Raw genomic sequence first — 21466 nt, 5'->3', positions numbered from 1 at the left:
CCAGAATATTTTCGCGGTAATAATCGGCATTTATTCTGATGCTCCTATCGATTAATACGAGCAGAAAGCGATCATCGGCTGTTATGGCGGCCCTCACCATCACCATGGCCGGCGCTTGAGTTCTGGTGGCCAACCGAAGTTGCACATTTTCGGCTGACCTCTTTGGCATGTTTACAAACTGCTGGACAACGAATGTTTTCTCATCGGAGAAAAACAAATTCGGCAGTTCAACACTTTCGGCCAAACGAAGCAACTCTTTAGCTCTTTTGAGTATATTTTCATTCTATTGCTGTGTAAGTTCTTGCACTTTGTGGAATTTCAATGGCTTTACCCCGAGTTTCATTTTTCGGCTATTACGACGCGGGTTTCGATCAAATCAATTCTCTAATTTTGCGAACCATTTCAACTGATGTTGATGTTTTCTTACGTCCAATTCCTTGACGTCGGGCTACGCTACCAGTATCACGGTAACGAGCGATGGTATGAGACGCAAAAAATTTATTAGCATTTAAATGTTGGAGTTCTCTAACGATAGCCAATTGTGGTTCTCCAGCCAAATATAAAGAAATCACACTATCACGCTTGAATTCCATAACGAATAACTTTTTTTTTCTGGAAAATTCTCACCAAAATACGTTTGTACGCTTGTAACCAATATAATGAGCTGTCACTGGAATAATTTTAACAGCTGTCAGACGAGTGGCTTAGAAATGACAGCACTCTGAAATTGGTTGCTATTTTTTCATCTCGGTCTGTATAGAAGTTATAATCCGGGATTTTTAAAGAAAATTGTATGGAGGTCTATAAGAGGTATAATCGAGGATTTTAAATATTTATTTATTTATTTATTTTTTTTAAGGGCTTTAAGGGCTTCTAAGCGAGTTTTTTTAATTTTCCTAGAGTTTTTAAGAAAGGATTTTTTGGGAATATTTTCGGCCGGTTCATATGAGCTATAATCGAGGATTTTTAAATGAATATTTCATGAATGGCTCTAGAAACTATTATAGTGGCGTTTTAAAGAATATCTTGTGCAGGGTCATATAGCTCTGATTTTTTATGAATATTTTCTGAAGGGCTATTGGAGTTTTTAATGAGGATTTTTTAATTGGTTGTTTTTAAATTTTTTTCTAAGTACCTTGTGGAAGAAATAAACAGAGTCTTTTTATACCCTCCACCAAAGTATGGAGGGTATATTAAGTTTGTCATTCCGTTTGCAACACCTCGAAATATTCATTTTAGACCCCACAAAGTATATATATTCTTGATCAGCATAAAATTCTATTATCGATTTAGCGATGTCCGTACGTCTGTGGTCCGAATCACTCTAGCATCCGAACGAATTGAAGTAGATTGATAAAATTTGACTCAAATGTATATTATGTCTGCAGAACTTTTGGGATTGAAAATGGACCTTGTTGGTCCGCGTTTTGGCATAGCCCCCATATAACGGTACCTCCCGATATTAGGTGTTTTGATGATTTTAGCGACATTATTCATCGGAGTGTGAGATGAATACTACAGTCTATGACAGAAAATTGTCTGTGCAGGTCCACGTCTACGTATAGCCTCTCGATATTCGGTACTTTGTTGATTTTAGCGACATTATTCACCGGAATTCTTTCAAATGTTGTGTTTGAAGTTCGTAGTGGATACCACAGCCTGTGACAGAAAATTGTCTGTGCAGGTCCACGTCTTCGTATAGCCCCCATATAACGGTACGTCCCGATATTCGGTATTTTGATGATTTTAGCGACAATATTAACGGAATTGTTTCAAATTTGGTACTTGAAGTTCGTAACGGATAGTACAGCCTAAGACAGAAAATTGTCTGTGCAGGTCCACGTCTACATATAGCCCCCATATGACGGTACCTCCCCATGATTTTAATGACATTATTCATCGGAATTGTTTCAAATTTGGTATTTGAGATTCGTAATGGATACTACAGCCTATGACAGAAAATTGTCTATGTAGGTCCAGGTCTTCGTATAGGCCCCTCCCGATATTCGTTATTTTGATGATTTTAACTATATTATTTACCGATTTTTTTCAAGTTTCGCATTTGAATATTGTAATGGCTTATGACAAAAGTTACCTTTGCAGGTCCATGTCGTCGTATGAACCCTAATGTAACAGCTACATTCGATATTTTAAAGATTTTAACAGAATTTTTAAAGGATTTTATTGTTTTTGAGAATTGCCAAATTCGTTTCAAATGGTGGAGGGTATTCAAATTTCGTCCCGGCCGAACTTACAGCTTTTTTATTTGTTGATCTTGACATATTCTCCAAAAGTTATGCGGCTGTTGTTTATAAAGGGTGATTTCTGGCTTTTATAATTTGGCAAACCTCTTTCAAACAGCTCACACACGTTTCGTGTTTTGTTTCACTGTCAAACATCGTCAGTTGTGTCCTTAATTTTAAGAAAATTAAGCATTAAGGTTTATGGGATGGATCTTGCAATTTAACGTCTTTAGACGCATTTTTGTAGAGCTATATCTCAAATCTATAGACATTTAAATGAAAAATGTTTACGTAACTGTATCTAGTGAAGATAATGTCTCACTAATTTCGATATAGTTGCGAGATTTGAGAATTTTATAATCTCGTATTTATATCTGTACTTGGGCGTCAATCATGAGTAAGACTTTGCGGTCAAAGTGAAATCGAACGGAAGCAAGCCAACAGATACAAATTGCAGTACTTGCAGCAGTTGCTTTTGAATTCTTCAACGTTGAATACTGTCAAGATGGGAACGCCAAAACAATTCCTCTTCCTTGAGCTGTTTATGCAACTCTTACGAATTGCATTTGGCAAAAATATGGTTTGCTACTGGGATATGAAGAGTTCTATAGGATATAGTAAAAATAATTCTACACTACATAAATCCTTAATTCAATTAACAATAAATCGAAATCACTTACAGGGTATTCCAAATTTACCAGCAACCATCTTATCCAGGGCTCGGCAAATTGTAGCCACTTGGTGTATGCTTCGGCCCATTTCGACGCCATAACCTTTGAAATTCATTTTCCGCAACATGATCCACCACTGCCTATCTTCAAACCGAAGACGTTAAAACAATCACATCCCAAGCTGAAGGTGTACCTAAGCCTGGGCGGTGATGATGATGCCAACGATAAATACGATCAATTGAAATATTTACATTTGATGGAGGGAAGTGAACATGCCCAGCAGAAATTCATTATTCGAACAATTAAATTTTTGAAATTACATCAATTCGATGGTTTGGATTTGGCCTTTCCCTTGCCGCGCAATCAGCCAAGTCAGCAATCAAATATAGGCGCTTTTCTCAATGATGTCAATAGAATGTGGGGAAGTCCGACAACAACGACACAGTTTAGTAAATTTCGTCCACTTTTTCGTAAATTTCTTGCAGCTGTAAAGGAAGCTTGTGGTCGAAACAATTTTCAATTGACCCTGACAGTGTTGCCCAATGTTAATTCCAGCCGTAAGTTGTTGTGGTTAGTTTGATTTTCTTATTTAATTTATTGTTATTGCAGATTATTACGATGTATCTGAAATCCATAAAAATGTGGAATTTATAAATCTCTTTGCCTTCGATTTCAATACACCCGAAAGAAATCCCAACGAAGCAGATTATTCGGCACCGTTGTATTTCAATGCCCAGCCAAGACGTCAACCCTATGCCAATGTGGATTTTCAGGTCAACTATTGGCTACAAAATGGTTGTCCCGGGAACAAACTTAATTTGGGTGTTGCCTCATATGGTCGAGCCTGGAAATTAACCATCGAGTCCGGGTTATCGGGTACGCCAATTGTCGAGGACACCCAGGGTCCGGCTAATTTTGGGAAAATGAAAGCCCACAACAGCTTACTCAGCTGGGCTACAATTTGCAAACATATCCCACCTCGACGACTTTATGGGCGCCCACTGATGGAATACACCGATCGATATGGCAACTATGCTTTTCGTGTTGCCAATCTAAATAATACCGGTGGCATTTGGATCAGCTATGATGGTCCCAAATTTGCTGCCACAAAAGCCAAATATGCCATGGACAAGACTCTGGGTGGGGTGGTGTTGTACGATCTGAGTCGTGATGATTTTCGGGGTCAATGTTGTGGTATTGATTTTCCAATTTTACAGTCCATACGAAAGGTGTTGAATGTTATAAAATGATATTCGTGAGAGCCCAGTGGCAAACTGAGTTTTATACTTTATGTGGCAAAAATTAGTTTTTCATTTTTTTGGCATTGGATACATTTTGTGTTATTGTTATTATTGTTGTTATTATTATTATTATTATTATTATTATTATTATTATTATTATTATTATTATTATTATTATTATTATTATTATTATTATTATTATTATTCTTATTATTATTAGTATTATTATTATTATTATTATTATTATTATTATTATTATTATTATTATTATTATTATTATTATTATTATTATTATTATTAATAATAAATAAATATTTCTTTGAGCTTTAGGACCTAAAGCTCAAAGAAATATTTATTTATTGAAATTACATTGGAAAAGGTCGATTAAAAAAACAAACTTGAATTATTATTATTATTATTATTATTATTATTATTATTATTATTATTATTATTATTATTATTATTATTATTATTATTATTATTATTATTCTTATTATTATTATTAGTATTATTATTATTATTATTATTATTATTATTATTATTATTATTATTATTATTATTATTATTATTATTATTATTATTATTATTATTATTATTATTATTATTATTATTAATAATAAATAAATATTTCTTTGAGCTTTAGGACCTAAAGCTCAAAGAAATATTTATTTATTGAAATTACATTGGAAAAGGTCGATTAAAAAAACAAACTTGAATTATTATTATTATTATTATTATTATTATTATTATTATTATTATTATTATTATTATTATTATTATTATTATTATTATTATTAAAATATAAATAAATCACACTATCACGCTTGAATTCCATCACGAATAAGTTCTTTTTTTTGTGAAAATTCTCACCAATATGCTTTTGTACGCTTGTAAACAATATAATGAGCTGTCACTGGAATAATTTTAACAGCTGTCCGACGAGTGGCTTCGAAATGACAGCAGTCTGAAGTTGGTTACAGTTTTTTCACATCACCCTGTACTTTCTATGAATCTTTAGAAAATATTCTCAAAAATCTTCTAGTATCTTCTAGTTCAATTATGTTATTCTTCATAAATCCTCATAATCATTCCCCAAGGCTTTCGAAAAATATTTTTCTGGAGCCCTTCAGAAAATATTTTTTAAAAAATCCCCGATTTTACCTCTTATGTCCCCCTTCATGAAATATACCTATTGAAAACCCCAATATCAAATCCAAAAAACTTTAAATATATTCTTAAACATTTTCTTTTATGGCTCTTACAGACCTTCAGAAAATATTCTCCCCGAATATAGCTCCTAAAGCCATTCAGAAAATATTCTTTAAATAATTCCCAATTGTAGCTCTTATCGTCCCACATAAAATTCTGTTTAAAAATCCTCGACAATAATCCTTATGGCCATTCAGAAAATAAAAAGTTCATAAAACCAGGAAGCCCCGTGGAGATCAGGGGCTAATGGTATATAAAATATGCTCCGTATTATTCTCACATTTTTCTGACATTACAAATCATAATTACAGGAATAATATAACATGTTCAACGTGTTAATACACTCAACAAATGCAAAGCATCAGTCACCTGTGTGGGCGCCCACGATTTCCTCGACGGCTTGACAAGCATTTTTATCCTCCTCGGTGTAGCAGAAATGACACGCTTTTGGGGGTTTGCTTTAATACTCAATACTCCTCGAATGGACTGTAAAATTGGAAAATCAATATTACCACATTGACCCCGGAAATCATCACGACTCAGATCATACAACACCACCCCACCCAGAGCCTTGTCCATGGCATATTTTGCTTTTGTGGCAGCAAATTTGGGACCATCATAACTGATCCAAATGCCGCCGGTATTATTTTGATTGGCAACACGAAAAGCATAGTTGCCATATCGATCGGTGTATTCCATTAGTGGGCGCCCATAAAGTCGTCGAGGTGGGAAATGTTTACAAATTGTAGCCCAGCTGAGTAAACTGTTGTGGGCTTTCATTTTGCCAAAATTAGCCGGACCCTGGGTGTCCTCGACAATTGGCGTACCCGATAATCCGGAATCGATGGTTAATTTCCAGGCTCGACCATATGAGGCAATACCCAAATTAAGTTTGTTCCCGGGACAACCATTTTGTAGCCAATAGTTGACCTGAAAATCCACATTGGCATAGGGTTGAGGTCTTGGCTGGGCATTGAAATACAACGGTGCCGAATAATCTGCTTCGTTGGGATTTCTTTCGGGTGTATTGAAATCGAAGGCAAAGAGATTTATAAATTCCACATTTTTATGGATTTCAGATACATCGTAAAAATCTGCAATAGAAATTAATTAAATAAGAACACCAAACTAACCACAACAACTTACGGCTGGAATTAACATTGGGCACCACTGTCAGGGTCAATTGCAAATTATTTCGACCACAAGCTTCCTTTACTGTTGCAAGAAATTTACTAAACAGTGGACGATATGACGTTGTTGTCGGACTTCCCCACATTCTATTGACATCATTGAGAAACGCGCCTATATTTGATTGCTGACTTGGCTGATTGCGCGGCAAGGGAAAGGCCAAATCCAAGCCATCGAATTGATACAATTTCAAAAATTCAATTGTTCGATTAATAAACTTCCGCTGGACATGTTCACTTTTCTCCATTAAATGCAAATATTTCAATTGATCGTATTTATCGTTGGCATCACCATCACCGCCCAGGCTCAGGTACACCTTCAGCTGGGGATGTGATTGTTTCAGTGTCTTTGGTTTGGTAATAAGGTGTATGTGATGTGGAAAATGTATTCCAAAAGTTTTCGCGTCGAGATGGGCCGAAGCGTACACCAAGTGGCTACAATTTGCCGAGCCCCGGATAAGATGGTTGCTGGTGAATTTGGAATCTCCTGTAAGTGATTTTTATTATTTGACAACTGAATTAATAATTTATGTGGCACTTTTTCCCCACCATATCGTTGGGAGCTCGTCACATCCCAGTAGCAAATTAAATTTTTGCCAAATGCAATTTTTAAAGAATACAAAAAGAGCAGAATAAAAATTGATATTCTTGGCGTTCTCATCTTGAAAATGTTTAACGGTGAAGAATTCAGAAGCAACTGCAGAATGTCGCAATTGGTTTATGAAACTCAGATGAATTACTTTCGATTTCACTTTGACCGCAGAGCTTTAGTCATGATTGACGCCCATGTACAGATATAAATAGGCGAATGGTATTAGAGAATTCTCATAGCTCGCCCATAGAATAAAATTAGTCGGACATTTGTGTTAGTAATTATAGTTATATTTATACAATATAGCCAGCAACAGCTAGATAGATCTGGTACTAATTAAAACAAATAAAGAAAGGACTACAGTTTGGCGGGGCCGACTATATGATACCCTACACCGATATGCGTATTTAGTAGAGCTCCCGTAACAAAAGATTGTATATTGGGAATTTATGTCAAGTAGATCATACCAACTATGAACCTTATTTGAATGCGGATCATGGCTTTAGAATATTCACATTTTGGGAACTTTAGCCAACTATAAATCAGTTTTCAATAAATTTGACGGAGGCTTTTGCACCTCTAGGGCCAAATAACATTGTTCTAATGTGAATGTGCTCTATAGCAAGGGCTATAGTCGTGCGTGTCCGACAATGAGATACCCACAATACTACAATATTTTAGAAGCCCCCTTATATCCAAATCCAGTTTGGAAGATTTCGCTTTTGAAATTATGTCATAGAGCACTGCTCAGATATTACCCTTAGCATTTGGCCAGGGACCTTTGCCCCGTATTTACGCACTGCGTCGTGCTTTTGGTTATAGCTAAATTTACTCCAATGGTCATCCAAAATGCTAGACTTCTTCCCTGTCCTTAACTCTCTTCTCATGCAAAGTTCTGCGTCGACTGCTTTCAATTGTGTGATCAGGAAATTTTTTCTTTTTTTTTGCGATCATCTCCAAATGCAGGAGGTCCCTCTGCATCTCCATATTTAGATTCATCTTTATGATTTGCTTGTCTACGATATTTGGCTATATTCTTCAACGAAACTTTTTAACTAAACTTTTATGCCAAGATGGCATTCGGAATTGACAAAATTTGTCAAAACCATTCTAGCTAACATTTCCTTCCTTTGTATATATATATATATATATATATATATATATATATATATATATAGAACTGACCTTTTCGTCTATTTGTGATTTTGTCGAGATTAAAAATGTTCGCAGTTAAATAGAAAATTTGACTTTCATTTAACACAAATGTTATGGTCTATTTCACCCACTAAATATTACCCGCTGACCGTCCAAATTGGTTGGCTTCTGCCCAGCCCTAAGCTCTATCCCCATGCTAACTTCCGCGTCGATTGGTCTATAATTGCGACCTGTAGAGCAACTGTAAAATCAAGCAATTTTTCAGTTTTCGGTCCATTTCAACCCCTAAATATTATGCAATCATCTCCAAAAACAATAGGTTTCTATCCTGATCATAACCCTACCTCAATACGAAATTTCGTGAGGCTCCGGCCATAATTGGGACCTGTAGAGTGATTACAAATTAACATGGACAGACGGACGGACGGACATACATAGCTAGATCGACTCAGCTCGATCCTATGTGGGAAACCAATATTTCGAGGTGTTACATAATTTTTGGCCCAATCAAACTTATAATACCCCCAACACATAGTGTTGTAGGGTATAAAAATGAGCTCGAGGCAAAGCCATTGAAATTCCAAAAAGTGCTACAACTTACACCGCAACCGAAAGAAGTAGAATCAAAAGAGCTAAAGAGTTGCTTCCCTTGGCCGAAAGTGGTGAAGTGCCGAATTTGGTTTTCTCCGCTCCCCGATGAGAAAACATTCGTTGTCCAGCAGTTTGTAAACAAACAAAATGATCGTGTTTACTAGCCAAAGAGGTCAGCTGAAAATGTGTACCTTCGGTTGGCCACCAGAACTCAAGCACCATAGAGATGGTATGGGCTGTCATAACATAACCTTGGCATCAGAATAAATGTCCAATATTATCGCTAAAATATTCTCGCTACAGACCCTGGACATTCCAATAGGACTCAGCACCATTGCACGGGACACCCAAGAATGGTAACAAAATGAGGTTCCTCGCTTCATTTCCAGCGCACAATGTCCACCAAAATCTCCGGATACCAATCCGTTGGACTATTGTATCTTGAGTATGTTGGAAAGCAAGGTTGGCACTAACAAATACCAACGTGTCGATAACCTCAAGCAAGCGCGTCGCCGGGAATCGGCCAAAATACCGCAAAGCAACATTCGGGCAGCGTATGACCGTTTGAAGGCCATAATTCGTGTCAAAAGTGACCAATTCGAACAAATCTAAACTTATTAATATCCGATTCCATTTAGATTTGGCACATCTGAAAACTTCCATGTACACACGATCTGTTATAAAGACGGTGGAGATCGGACCATTCCTTCTGGTACTTACCCCACAAAGGATCAAAAATTTTAATGAAGAAAACGTTTATAAAATTTGAAAAAATCATCAGGTTCTCTATATATTTTACACATTCCATTACTTCTACTAACACAAGGTCTGTTATAGAGATGGTATAGATAGGACCATTTCGTCAGGTATCTTTCAACAGAGGATTTGAGATTTTTTGAAACAAAACGCTTAAAGAAAGCAAATTTCACACATTCTCACATCCAAATATTTTTGCTAACGTAAGATCTGTTATGAAGATCATATACATCTGCGAACCCCTTCTGATACTCACCCACAAAGGGTCGCAATTTTCACTCTTTTTATCTGTCATTACTATATCTGGTACCTCACCTCTTAACCAGAAACCTGAGATGAATGTGGAATTTATGATTTCACTTAAATTGGATGTAAATGTTCTATTTTCTTGTGATTTTGCCCATCCAATAGCGTGAAAATGGAATGCTTCGGTCGACTATATCTGGTACTTCACGCACATGTTAACATTTTCTTAAAATTATCTCATATTTCATGCAAAGTGAAGGAAGTTAACAATATAGTCCAAACCTGGCACGTCGCAATATTTATATCATATTTATTTACGTCCGTTACGAAATGGACAACATTTGCCCATACCTTCAGAACACTCTCCAAAGAGGGTCAAGAGTTCGAATAATTATAACAGATGTCAAATTATATTTATCTAATCGAATAATACCTGAGGGTATACGTCTGTCGGCAGAACCGAATGATACTTTTTAGTTTGTTTTCTAAATTTATTGGTTAACGTAAATATGACCCATGTTCGGTTTCATCCTATATCCAGAGAAACAAAAAACTCTCTTTTTATCCAGTCTTTGTGAATCACTGGCAAAGAAGTGTGAAAAAATGTATGAGTGAGCATAATTAAAAAAAAAGAAAAACTTCGCAAAAAAAAACCATCACAAACAGCCATAACGATAATAGCAACAAACACGGCCACGACCAACAACACAACACACGTCGCCACCACCACCAACAACGGCAAAAACAACAACAATAATGTATGACACAATATTAAAAATAAACTGAAAGCTATGAATTTTTTATGTGAAACAATTGTTTTTTTTAATTACATTAAAAAATATTACATTAAATAATATTAACAAACACAGAAGGCCACAAACGAACAAAAAAAAAACGGAGTGAAAAAATGGAAAACGTTTATAAATACTGGTGGTGCTCGAGCGTAAAAATAAATTAATATTAAAATCGATTGGTGAAAATAAAAAAAAAAAATGAAACAGAAACATTAATAGCAAGGACAGAGGCGTTTTGCCATTATGGGTATCATACCCAGGAAAAGACCTATTACTTTTTTCTGTAATTATGGAAAAAACTAAAACTGCTTTGCAAATTTCATACATATTTGTATTCATAGCTACCTATGAAATTTGCACAGCTTTTTTAGTTCTTTCTATAATTACAGAAAAAAATAATTAGAAGTAAAGCCAAAAATGGGCGTTTCGAAAGTTAATAATGCAAGGTATCTTACATAAATGGGATAATTTCCTCCATGTATCAGTACCTCAAGATATTCGGTATTTTCACGATTTCACGGTACAATATTCACCGAAATTGTTTGATATTTCGTATTTGAAGTTTCTAATAGGTACTACATCCACGTTTTTGTATAGCCCCCATAAGAATTTAAGAATTTATTTATTTATTTTATTTTTTTTTTGAAAGTTGTCAAATTCGTTCCAAATAGTGGATGGCATTCAAAGTTCGGACCGGCGGAACTTACAGCTTTTTTACTTGTTTAAAATATGGATTTTTAAAGAGTTTTTTCCACTTTTGATTCTCTTTCGAAAATGTTATAATATTTAAATTCGCATCCTAATTTTTTAAAAAATTTATTTTTTCAATTGTGTACTTTTTTTATACCCTCCACCATACTATGGAGGGTATAAAATTCTAAGACGATTTAACGATGTCCGTCTGTCCGTCCGTCTGTTGTAATCACGTTATCTTTCGAACAAATTGAGATAGAATGCTAAATTTTTGCAGACATGTATATTTTGCCAGTAGGCAGGTTAAGTTCGTAAATGGGCCATGTAGGTCCAAGTTATAATATAGCCCCCATATAACGGTACCTCCCGATATTCGGTATTTTGATGATTTTAGCGACATTATTTATCGGGATTGTTTCAAATTTCACTTGTGAAGTTCGTAATGAATACTTCAGTCCATGCCAGAAAATTGTCTGTGCAGGTTAATATTGTGATAACTTATGACTATAAATATTGTGATAACTTATGACAAAAGTTGCCTATGCAGGTCCACGTCGTCGTATAGGCATTCGGTATTTTTAATATTTTAACATAATTTTTAACGGATTTTATTTTTTTGGAAATTGCCAAATTTGTACCAAATGGTGGAGGGTATTAAAAGTTCGGCCCGGCCGAGCTTACAGCTTTTTTAATTGTTAAAATATATTTTTGGGCCGTAAATTTCGTGCGGGCCAAACTTTTAATACCGTTAGAAATTTTCAAAAAAAAAAAAAAACTAATAATCAGTTAACAATTCTGTTAAAATCTTATAACTGCAGAATATATGGAGTAACCGTTACATTGAGCTATACAAAAACCTGGTCCCGTATAGACAACTTTCCGTCACAAGCTGTAGTACCCATTACGAAGTGTAAATATGAGATTTGACACAATTCCGGAGAAAAATGTCGGTAAAATCATCAAAATACCGAATACATAGGTGTGGGCTATACGTAGAACTGTATAGCCCACTTTCAATACCAAAAGTCCTGCAAATGAAACACACATCTGAGTAAAATGTACTGGCGGACAGACGGACGGACATCACTAAATCGACATAGAATTTTATGCTGATCACGAATATTAATACCTTGTGGGTTTAAAAAAAAAATGAAAAAATTGCAACCAACTTCAGACTGCTGTCATTTCTAAGCCACTCGTCCGACAGCTGTTAAAATTATTCCAGTGACAGCTCATTACATTGTTTACAAGCGTACAAAATCTTCTTGGTGAGAATTTTCCAGAAAAAAAGTTATTCGTGATGGAATTCAAGCGTGATAGTGTGATTTCTTTATATTTTGCTGGAAAACCACAAGTGGCTATCGTTAGAGCACTCCAGCATTTAAATGTGAATAAATCTTCTGTGTCTCGTACCATCTCTCGTGACCGTGATACAAGCAGAGTAGCCCGACGTCAAGGAAGTGCACGGAAGAAAACAGCAACATCAGCAGAAAAGTTTCGAAAAGTAAGCGAAGCGACTTCATCGAAACCCGCGTCGCAGTGGCTGAAAAATGGCTTGTGAGTTGAACATATCGCAATATTCCATTCGGCAAATATTGAAAAATGAGCTCGGGGTAAAGCCATTGAAATTCCAAAAAGTGCAAGAACTTACAAAGTAACAGAAAGAAAATAGACTCAAAAGAGCTAAAGAGTTGCTTCGCTTGGCCGAAAGTGGTGAACTGCTGAATTTGGCCATGGCCGGCCATGGTAATGGTGTGGGCCGCCAAAACAGCCGATAGTCGATCTCCGCTCGGCGTCAGAATAAATGCCGAATATTATCGCGAAAATATTCTGGAGGGTGTGTAAAAACTTTGGGCAGGCAAATATTTTGGCCGCAGACCATAGACATTCCAACAGGACTCAGCACCATCGCACTCATCACGTGCCACCAAAGAATGGTTACAAAATGAGGTTCCTCGCGTCATTTCCAGCGCACAATGGCCAGTAAAATCTGCGGATACCAATCAGTTGGACTATTGTGTCTGGAGTATTTTGAAAAGCAAGGTTGGCACAAAAAAAAAAAAACCAAAGTATCGAACACCTTAAGCAAGCGCTTCGCCGGGAATGGGCCAAAATACCGCAGAACAACATTCGGGCAGCGTGTAATTGTTTCATTGGCTGTTTGAAGGCCATAATTCGTGCCAATGGTGACCAATTTGAAAAAATCTAAACCTATTCTAAAATTTGATGCTACTTCCGACATTTCAATAAATTTAATTGACTCTATTTCCGACACCACACCACAGTGTTTAATGGAGCTGAAATTCTGAAATTTGATATAGATGTCCTTGTTGGTATCTGAGATTGAGGCATGAATGTGGTTTGGAGGCACATACATTTGTAATTTTTGAGGATTTGTTTATAATTTTTCAACGAATTCCAGAGCAGCAGTTGTGGAATTTTATTAGAAGTACAGGGTTGCCCATATTCGACGGACCCATCTGGCAACGCCAAAACTTTTGACAGAGATGTCACATCGCTTAATGAGATACCGCGTTTAAAGCGTCAGTCCAAGCAGATTTTTACCATGAACTAATACACGCCACGCGAGCGCTCTGAAATAGTTGAAATTTACATTCAACAGAAGAAGTCAATTGTGAAAACTCAACGTGCTTTTAAAACATTAAAAAATGTGAGAAGTGCGCCTTCTAAAAAATTTTCGCCTGGTAAGGCTCTTTCTAATCCGAAGAGGCCATATAAAAGTCGACCAAGGCGTTCGGCCGAGAATATCGCTGCCGTACGACCCATTGTTGAGAGGTCCCCAAGAACATCCCAAAACGCCGTTCTCAGCAGTTGGGCATGGCTCGGTGCGCTTTACAACGGATTATTCGCATTGATTTGCATTTGTTCCCGTACAAAATTCAATTGACGCAAAGAATGTTGCCTGCGGACAAGCCTCGTTGGTTGGAATGGGCCCAAAGGGCCCAAAGGTCCGTCGAATATGGGCAACCCTGTACAAAGCTTTTATAGAATATTATTTCAAGGGCAACAAGAACTATCAGTAGTGGGATTTGTCGGTAAATCAAAAAATGAGTCATAGAATCTCGCCAAAGATCAAAAATCGTGAAATTATGCAAATTAGAATAATAATTGCGTATTGTTTTCAAATTTTCTTAAGAATGTTTTTTTTTTTTTTTTTTCAAAGTATCCCCAGACATTAAATTGTGGGACCCAGACTGAATATTGTAGATTTATTCAAATATTGTTTTTTTAAATACCCGGACCATGATCTTGATTTTTTTTCTTTTGTTAACATGATTTTTATACCCTCTACCATAGTATGGAGGGGATATTAAGCTCGTCATTCCGTTTGTAACCCCTCGAAATACACATTTTAGACCCCACAAATTATATATATTCTGGATCAGCATAAAATTCTATGTCGATTTGTCCGTCCGTCTATACGCCTGTCCGTCTGTGGAAATCACTCTAGCTTCCAAATGAATTGAAGTAGATTGATAAAATTTTACTCAAATGTATGTTATGTCTTCAGGACTTTTAGTATTGAAAATGGGCAATGTAGGTCCACGTTTTGTTATAGCCCCCATATAACGAGACCTCCCGATATTCGGTATTTTGATGATTCTAGCGACATTATTCACCGGAAAAGTTTTAAATTTAGTATTTGAAGTTCGCAATGGATACTTCAGCCTAAGACAGAAAGTTGTCTGTGCAGGTCCACGTCTTCGTATAGCCCCCATATAACTGTACCTCCCCATATTCGGTATTTTGGTGATTTTAGCGTCATTATTCAGGGGATTTTTTCAAATTACGTATTTAGAGTTAGTAATGGAAACTACAGTCTGTGACAGAAAATTGTCTATGCTGGTCCAGGTCTTCGTATAGGCCCCACTTACAAGTACCTCCCTATATTCGGTATTTTGACGAGTTTAGATGCAATACTCACCGAAATTGTTTGAAATGTTGTATTTGAAGTTCGTAATGGATGCTACAGCCTATGACAGAAAATTGTCTATGCTGGTCCAGGTCTTCGCACAGCTCCGTATAACGGTTCCTCCTTATATACGATATTTTGATGATTTTAGCTACATTATTCACCGTTTATTTCAAGTTCCGAATTTAAATTTGGTAATGACTTATGACAAACAATACCTATGTGAGTCCACGTCGTATAGACACCAATATAACGGCAATATTCGGTATTTTTCAAATTTTAACAGAATTATCTAAGGATTTTATTTCCAAATTCGTTCCAAATGGTGGAGGGTATTCAAAGTTCGGCCCGGCCAAACTTACTGCTTTTTAACTTGTTTAAAGCTTTTTTACGTGCCCAACGGGTTTTTGGGAAATGAATCAAATCTTGGATTTTTTTATTTTTTAGTTTTTGAAAAATAAAATAATTTTTGGAAAAATTATAACCACTCCAGTGTACCTTTCAATATTATTTTCCAATAGTGGATTTTTTTCTCAAATTGTGGTGCTTTACTCTAAAAAACAGGTCTTGCTATCCTCCATCTTTATTGATTACCAGCCATCGACGTCCCTGCAAACCACTCTCAGCATATGAATGCCTATTAATATTTTAATCAAAGCAATCTACAGAAAAAATAGAGGCTATACAATTAACACTGAATCTGATTAAATATAAACAAATTAAGTGGTTTGTAAATAAATTATGAGAAAATATTAACATTTTTTTGCCCTCAAATGTTTAATAAACATATTTTTTTTGTAAAAAAAAAAAATTATAATTACTATTCAATTCGCCTTTGATTATTTATGAAATAGTTACAAAAAATTGGCTATGGAAATGGAACTGTGACAAAGCCTTACAACCAACACCTGTTACTACTCCCAGTTGAAGTTCTGTGTAATGGCATTATTATAAGTCCTTTTTTCCATATCCATGAAAAACGCAAGACAATAGCCCACATCTATACAATTTCATTTTACTTTGTGTCATATTTCCTTCCACTGAATCTCATTATTCTCAAAAGAAAGTCGGACATAAATCTAAAACCTACTTCAATTACGATCCATTTAATTCCGAAAAGTTAAAATAATATTTTCATTAACAAATAAAAGCAACGCCAGTATAAAGTCCCCTTAGCAAAAGTGGTTGAATGATTAACTCTGACTGGCTGACTGACAACCAGCCGACAAGATATTCAATTGATGGGCTTAGTTTTTCAAAAGGTCTCGTTGGAAGAATGCCAGGCTTCTGCGAAAAGCTTTCAAGTATTCCGTTTTAGTTTTGTAGTTATCTAATGTTACACTTTCTAGTTAATGGGGGACAGACAGACGGACAGATAGACAATCGTCATTGAATTCTGGCAAATAATGTAAATGGAAACCCTTTTCTTTTTGAAGTTGCCATGGTTCGCATAGTGGCATTAGTGGAGTATTTTCCTATGCAAATCATGTTGTTGCTGTTGTTTTTCTTTTATTGGGAAAATCACTGCTGGGCAACAGGCGTTCATGGCCTCATACCACATTGGCGGTGTTACTTGTAGAACTCTTAACAACCCCTTTGCATTCTTCGACATTTCTTACACTGACGATGTTGTTTTAACCCTTTCCGATTGTAGTCCCCGGAGCACAGTAATGAGAAATAGGTAGCGGTTATTAGGCAACATAATGAAATGGACGGATTTTGTTTGACATTATGATTGGATTGGGATTAATAGACAATTTTTTATGCCCTCCACCATGCATGGTTATCACTACAAGGAGAGATGAAAAAAAATATTTTTTTTTTTAAATGTTATTGAATGAAAGCAGAAAATGTCGGAAATAGCATCAAATTTTAGAAAAAATTTAGATTTGTTCGAATTAATCACCTTTGGCACGAATTATGGCCTACAAACGGCCAATGAAACCGTCACAAGCTGCCCGAATGTTTCTCTGCGGTATTTTGGTCCATTCCCGGCGAAGCGCTTGCTTGAAGTGATCGACGCTTTGGTATTTTTGTTAGTGCCTACCTTGTCTTCCAACTCCACTCCACTCCAGACACAATTTATAATATAACATCATATTCGTCATTTATTCTTATGCCACGGTCGATGAATACGAGCGGAGAGTGACCATCGGCTGTTATGGCGGCACACATCATCACCACGGCCGGCACTTGAGTTCTGGTGGCCAACCGAAGGTGCACATTTTCAGCTGACCTCATTGGCAAGTAAAGAAAGCATTTTGGAAAATGCTCACCAAAAATGCTTATTTCAGTTTTTTTGTGCACCAAATGGCTAATATCAGCCCAAATGGACTGAATTTTGGTAATTCCGACATAACTTTTTCTAAAATCAAGAGCTCAAAATTTTGATTAAAATCGGTTCAGATACAGCTATAGCTCCTATATATATGTCTCATCCGATTTGGTGTTAAAATCCCTTACATGCGTAGGATATTTGATACCGGACATTAGATGCAGCTCGAAAATACCTATGCCAAATTTTATCAAAATCGGTCCTTCGGTCCTTTTATCGAAATCGGTATACCTTCGATATACAGCTTTATCTGATTTTACGATTGTTGCTCACCATATATTGAATCGATTTTTATGTCCTCTACTATACTATGGAGGGTATATTAACTTTATCATTCCGTGTGTAACTCCTCGAAATACTCATGTCGGACCCAACAAAGTATATATATTCCTGATCTGCGTAAAATTTTAAGTCGGCTATGTAGGTCACGATTTCATATAGCACCCATGTTCGGTATTTTGATGATTTTAGCGGCATTTTTCACCGGAATTGTTTCAAATTAATTATTTAAAGTTCGTAGCAGACGCTACAGCCTATGACAGAAAATTGTCTGTGCAAGTCCACGTCTTTATATAGCCCTCATATAATGGTACCTGCCGATATTCGGTACTTTGATGATTTTAGCGACATTATCCACAGGAATTGTTTCAAATTTGGTGGGTACTACAGCCTATGACAGACAATTTTCTGTGCAGATCCATGTCTTGGTATAGTCTCAATAAAACGGTACCTCCCTATGTTCGCATTTTTTTTTTTTTTATTTTTTATTATTTTTCTATTTCTTAATTTTTTGAAAATTTATAGAATTGTTCCAAATGGTGGAGGGTATTCAAAGATCGGCCCGGCTGAACTTACAGCTTTTTTACTTGTTTTTTTTTTTATAATCCTTATCGAAGTCATATCATGCACTATACAGCAATGTTATTTGGTTCATAGTTGGAATGATCTACTTCACTTAAATTCCCAATAAAAACTTTTTTGTTACGGGAGCTCTACTAAATATGCATAGTGGTGTAGTGTATCAAATAGTCGGCCCGTCTGTTTTTTTGACTTGTTTTTACTGGTACCAGAAGGAGTGGGCAGATATTGCCCATCTCCGAACTCGATCTAAGTTTGACAAAAATATTACGATGTACCCAGTTTGGACCAAATAGGATACTTCCTTCGAGAGTTATCGTGCCCACCAGCCGGCCAGACAGACAAATTCTGATTGTTCTTGAAATTATATTCTTAAAAAATCTAAAATAGTCTTCTGAGAGTGCCTGATATTTCTTTAAATAATTTTCAGAGTTCTTGAAAAATATTCCTGAACAAAAAAAAAAACAACAAAATAATCTTCGAAGAGTCCTTGAAATAATATTAACCAGTAAGGAAAACTCAAAAGTCGGGCGGGGCCGACTATATGATACCCTACACCACTATGCATATTTAGTAGAGCTCTCGTAAAAATGTTTATGCAGCGCATTTCAGAGCTCTATGAGATATTTGGTACAAAATCATAATCTATCTAATTCTATCGTGCATTTTACGAACTATAGCTATCTCTGAACCGGGTTTCTCCAAATTTGATGTATTAGCTTCTAGACTGAATTCGGTCTTATGTACAAAAATTCAAGTGATTTGGGCTGATATTGACCATTTAGTGCACAATTAACCTGAAATCGTTAGAATAATCGATTCTCGCCACTATGTGGCTGTACAGATGTCTGAAACAATTCCTAATATTAGTTGGGAATTGAAGGAACGAAAATAGCTATATCGGAACAGATTTTTACTAAAATTGGTGTACCTGCTTCTAATCTGGTTTCGGTCGGATTAGCCAAAATTGATGCTATTACGGCCATTTGGTGGTCAATCACCCGAAATCGGATGAACATATATATGGGAGCTATATCCAAATCTGAACCGATTTCTATAAAATTTAAAACAGCTACTCCTGTGCTCCATCTAATACCTGGTACCAAATATCACGGTTGTGGAGTGAATATTACGAATGTAAGGGACTAAAACACCAAATCGGATGAAACATATATATGGGAGCTATAGCTGTTTCTGAACGATTTTCTCCAAATTTGTTGTATTTGCTTTAAGGCTAGTCTCGGTCACATGTGCCAAAATTCGCGCCATTTAGGCTGATATTGGCCATTTGGTGGTCAATTAACCCGAAAACGGATGAAGATATATATGGGAGCTATATCCAAATCTGAACCGATTTCGATAAAATTTAAAACAGCTATTTCTGTGCTCCATCTAATACCTGGTACCAAATATCACGGTTGTGGAGTGCATAGTAGGAATGTGAGGGACTTAAAGATCAAATCGGATGAAAGATATATATGGGAGCTATAGCTATATCTGAACGGATTTTCTCCAAATTTGATATACTTGCTTCTAGGCCGAACTCGGTTGGGTGTGCCAAAATTCAGGTAATTTGGACTGATAGTGGATATTTGGTGCACATTTAACCCGAAATCGGATGAAGATATATATGGGAGCTATATCTAAATTTGATCCGATTCTCACCAATTTCAATAGGGTTCGTCCTTGGGCCAAAAAAATATTGTTTGGAAAATTTCATCTCAATCGGATAATAAATGCGACCTGCATTTTGTTCACAAGAATACATGGACAGAAAATCGGTTCAGAAACAGCTATAGCTCCCATATATATCTTCATCCGATTTCGGGTTAAATGTGCACCAAATTTCCACTATCAGTCCAAATTACCTGAATTTTGGCACACCCAACCGAGTTCGGCCTAGAAGCAAGTATATCAAATTTGGAGAAAATCGGTTCAGATATAGCTATAGCTCCCATATATATCTTTCATCCGATTTGTTGTTTAAGCCTCTCACATTCGTAATATGCACTCCACAAGAATGATATTTGGTACCAGATATAAGATACAGCCCAGAAATAGCTGCTTGTAATTTTATCGAAATCGGTTCAGATTTGGATATAGCTCCCATATATATCTTCATCCGATTTCGGGTTAATTGTGCACCAAATGGCCGATATAAGTCCAAATGGACTGAATTTTAGTACATCGGACCAAATTCAGCCTAGAAGCAAGTATATCAAATTTAGTGAAAATCGGTTCAGATATAGATATAGCAACCATATACATGTTTCATCCGATTTAGAGTTTTAGTCCCACACATTCGTAATATTCACTCCACAACCGTGATATTTGGTACCAAGTATTAGATGGAGCACAGGAATAGCTGTTTTAAATTTTATCGAAATCGGTTCAGATTTGGATATAGCTCTCATATATATCTTCATCCGACTTCGGGTTAAATGTGCACTAAATGGTCAATATCAGCCCAAATCACCAGTCTAGAAGCTAATACGTAAAATTTGGAGAAACCCGGTTCAGAGATAGCTATAGTTCGTAAAATGCACGATAGAATTAGATAGATTTTGATTTTGTACCAAATATCTCATAGAGCTCTGAAATGTCCTGTATAAACCTTTTTACGAGAGCTCTACTAAATATGCATAGTGGTGTAGGGTATCATATAGTCGGCCCCGCCCGACTTTTGAGCTTTCCTTACTGGTTTTTTAGTTCACGTTTGGAAAGTCCTTAAATTATAATCCTTAAAAATTCAAGTCTGGAGAGTCCTTGAAAAGGAATATTTATATATCCTAATTTGAAAAGTCCACTCAAAATAATCTTTAAATATCCACGTTTTAGAACTTCTTATTATTTATTATATATTATTATTGTATATATATTTATTTATTATTGTATATATAAATGCCTTCCTAAAATATAAGTCCGGCCTCTAACCTACAATTTTCTTACAAATAAAAATTC

General features: G+C 36.0%; 2 protein-coding genes across 2 annotated transcripts; one reads left to right on the top strand and one right to left on the bottom strand.

Moving 5' to 3' along the window:
• Nucleotides 1-2705: 2705 nt before the first annotated feature.
• Nucleotides 2706-4236, top strand: LOC109611916 (chitinase-like protein Idgf1). The gene is made up of 3 exons (XM_059124624.1): nucleotides 2706-2860; nucleotides 2926-3471; nucleotides 3524-4236. The coding sequence occupies exons 1-3, from the start codon at nucleotides 2749-2751 to the stop codon at nucleotides 4162-4164; spliced, it is 1299 nt and encodes a 432-aa protein (XP_058980607.1). The 5' UTR covers nucleotides 2706-2748; the 3' UTR covers nucleotides 4165-4236.
• A 1336-nt stretch (nucleotides 4237-5572) lies between these two features.
• On the bottom strand, nucleotides 5573-7261 carry LOC101898595 (chitinase-like protein Idgf1). Its single transcript, XM_005179354.4, has 3 exons — nucleotides 7101-7261; nucleotides 6511-7038; nucleotides 5573-6458 (listed from the first exon to the last, which is right to left on the bottom strand). Exons 1-3 carry the CDS (start codon nucleotides 7210-7212, stop codon nucleotides 5692-5694), a joined length of 1407 nt encoding a protein of 468 aa, XP_005179411.2. The 5' UTR covers nucleotides 7213-7261; the 3' UTR covers nucleotides 5573-5691.
• Nucleotides 7262-21466: the final 14205 nt, after the last annotated feature.

Source organism: Musca domestica, unplaced genomic scaffold, assembly GCF_030504385.1.
Source record: "Musca domestica strain aabys unplaced genomic scaffold, Musca_domestica.polishedcontigs.V.1.1 3, whole genome shotgun sequence".
Taxonomy (NCBI): domain Eukaryota; kingdom Metazoa; phylum Arthropoda; class Insecta; order Diptera; family Muscidae; genus Musca; species Musca domestica.
The sequence above is the reverse complement of the archived record's forward strand: the minus strand, read 5'-3'. Positions and strand labels throughout refer to the sequence as shown.

Coding starts and splice junctions, on each gene's coding strand:
- LOC101898595 (XM_005179354.4), bottom strand. CDS start 7,212: ATGAGAACGCCAAGAATATCAATTTTTATTCTGCTCTTTTTGTATTCT. Junction 7,039..7,100: donor GACGAGCTCCCAACGATATG/GTGGGGAAAAAG, acceptor AATCACTTACAG/GAGATTCCAAATTCACCAGC. Junction 6,459..6,510: donor GCCCAATGTTAATTCCAGCC/GTAAGTTGTTGT, acceptor TTTCTATTGCAG/ATTTTTACGATGTATCTGAA.
- LOC109611916 (XM_059124624.1), top strand. CDS start 2,749: ATGGGAACGCCAAAACAATTCCTCTTCCTTGAGCTGTTTATGCAACTC. Junction 2,861..2,925: donor GAAGAGTTCTATAGGATATA/GTAAAAATAATT, acceptor AATCACTTACAG/GGTATTCCAAATTTACCAGC. Junction 3,472..3,523: donor GCCCAATGTTAATTCCAGCC/GTAAGTTGTTGT, acceptor TTGTTATTGCAG/ATTATTACGATGTATCTGAA.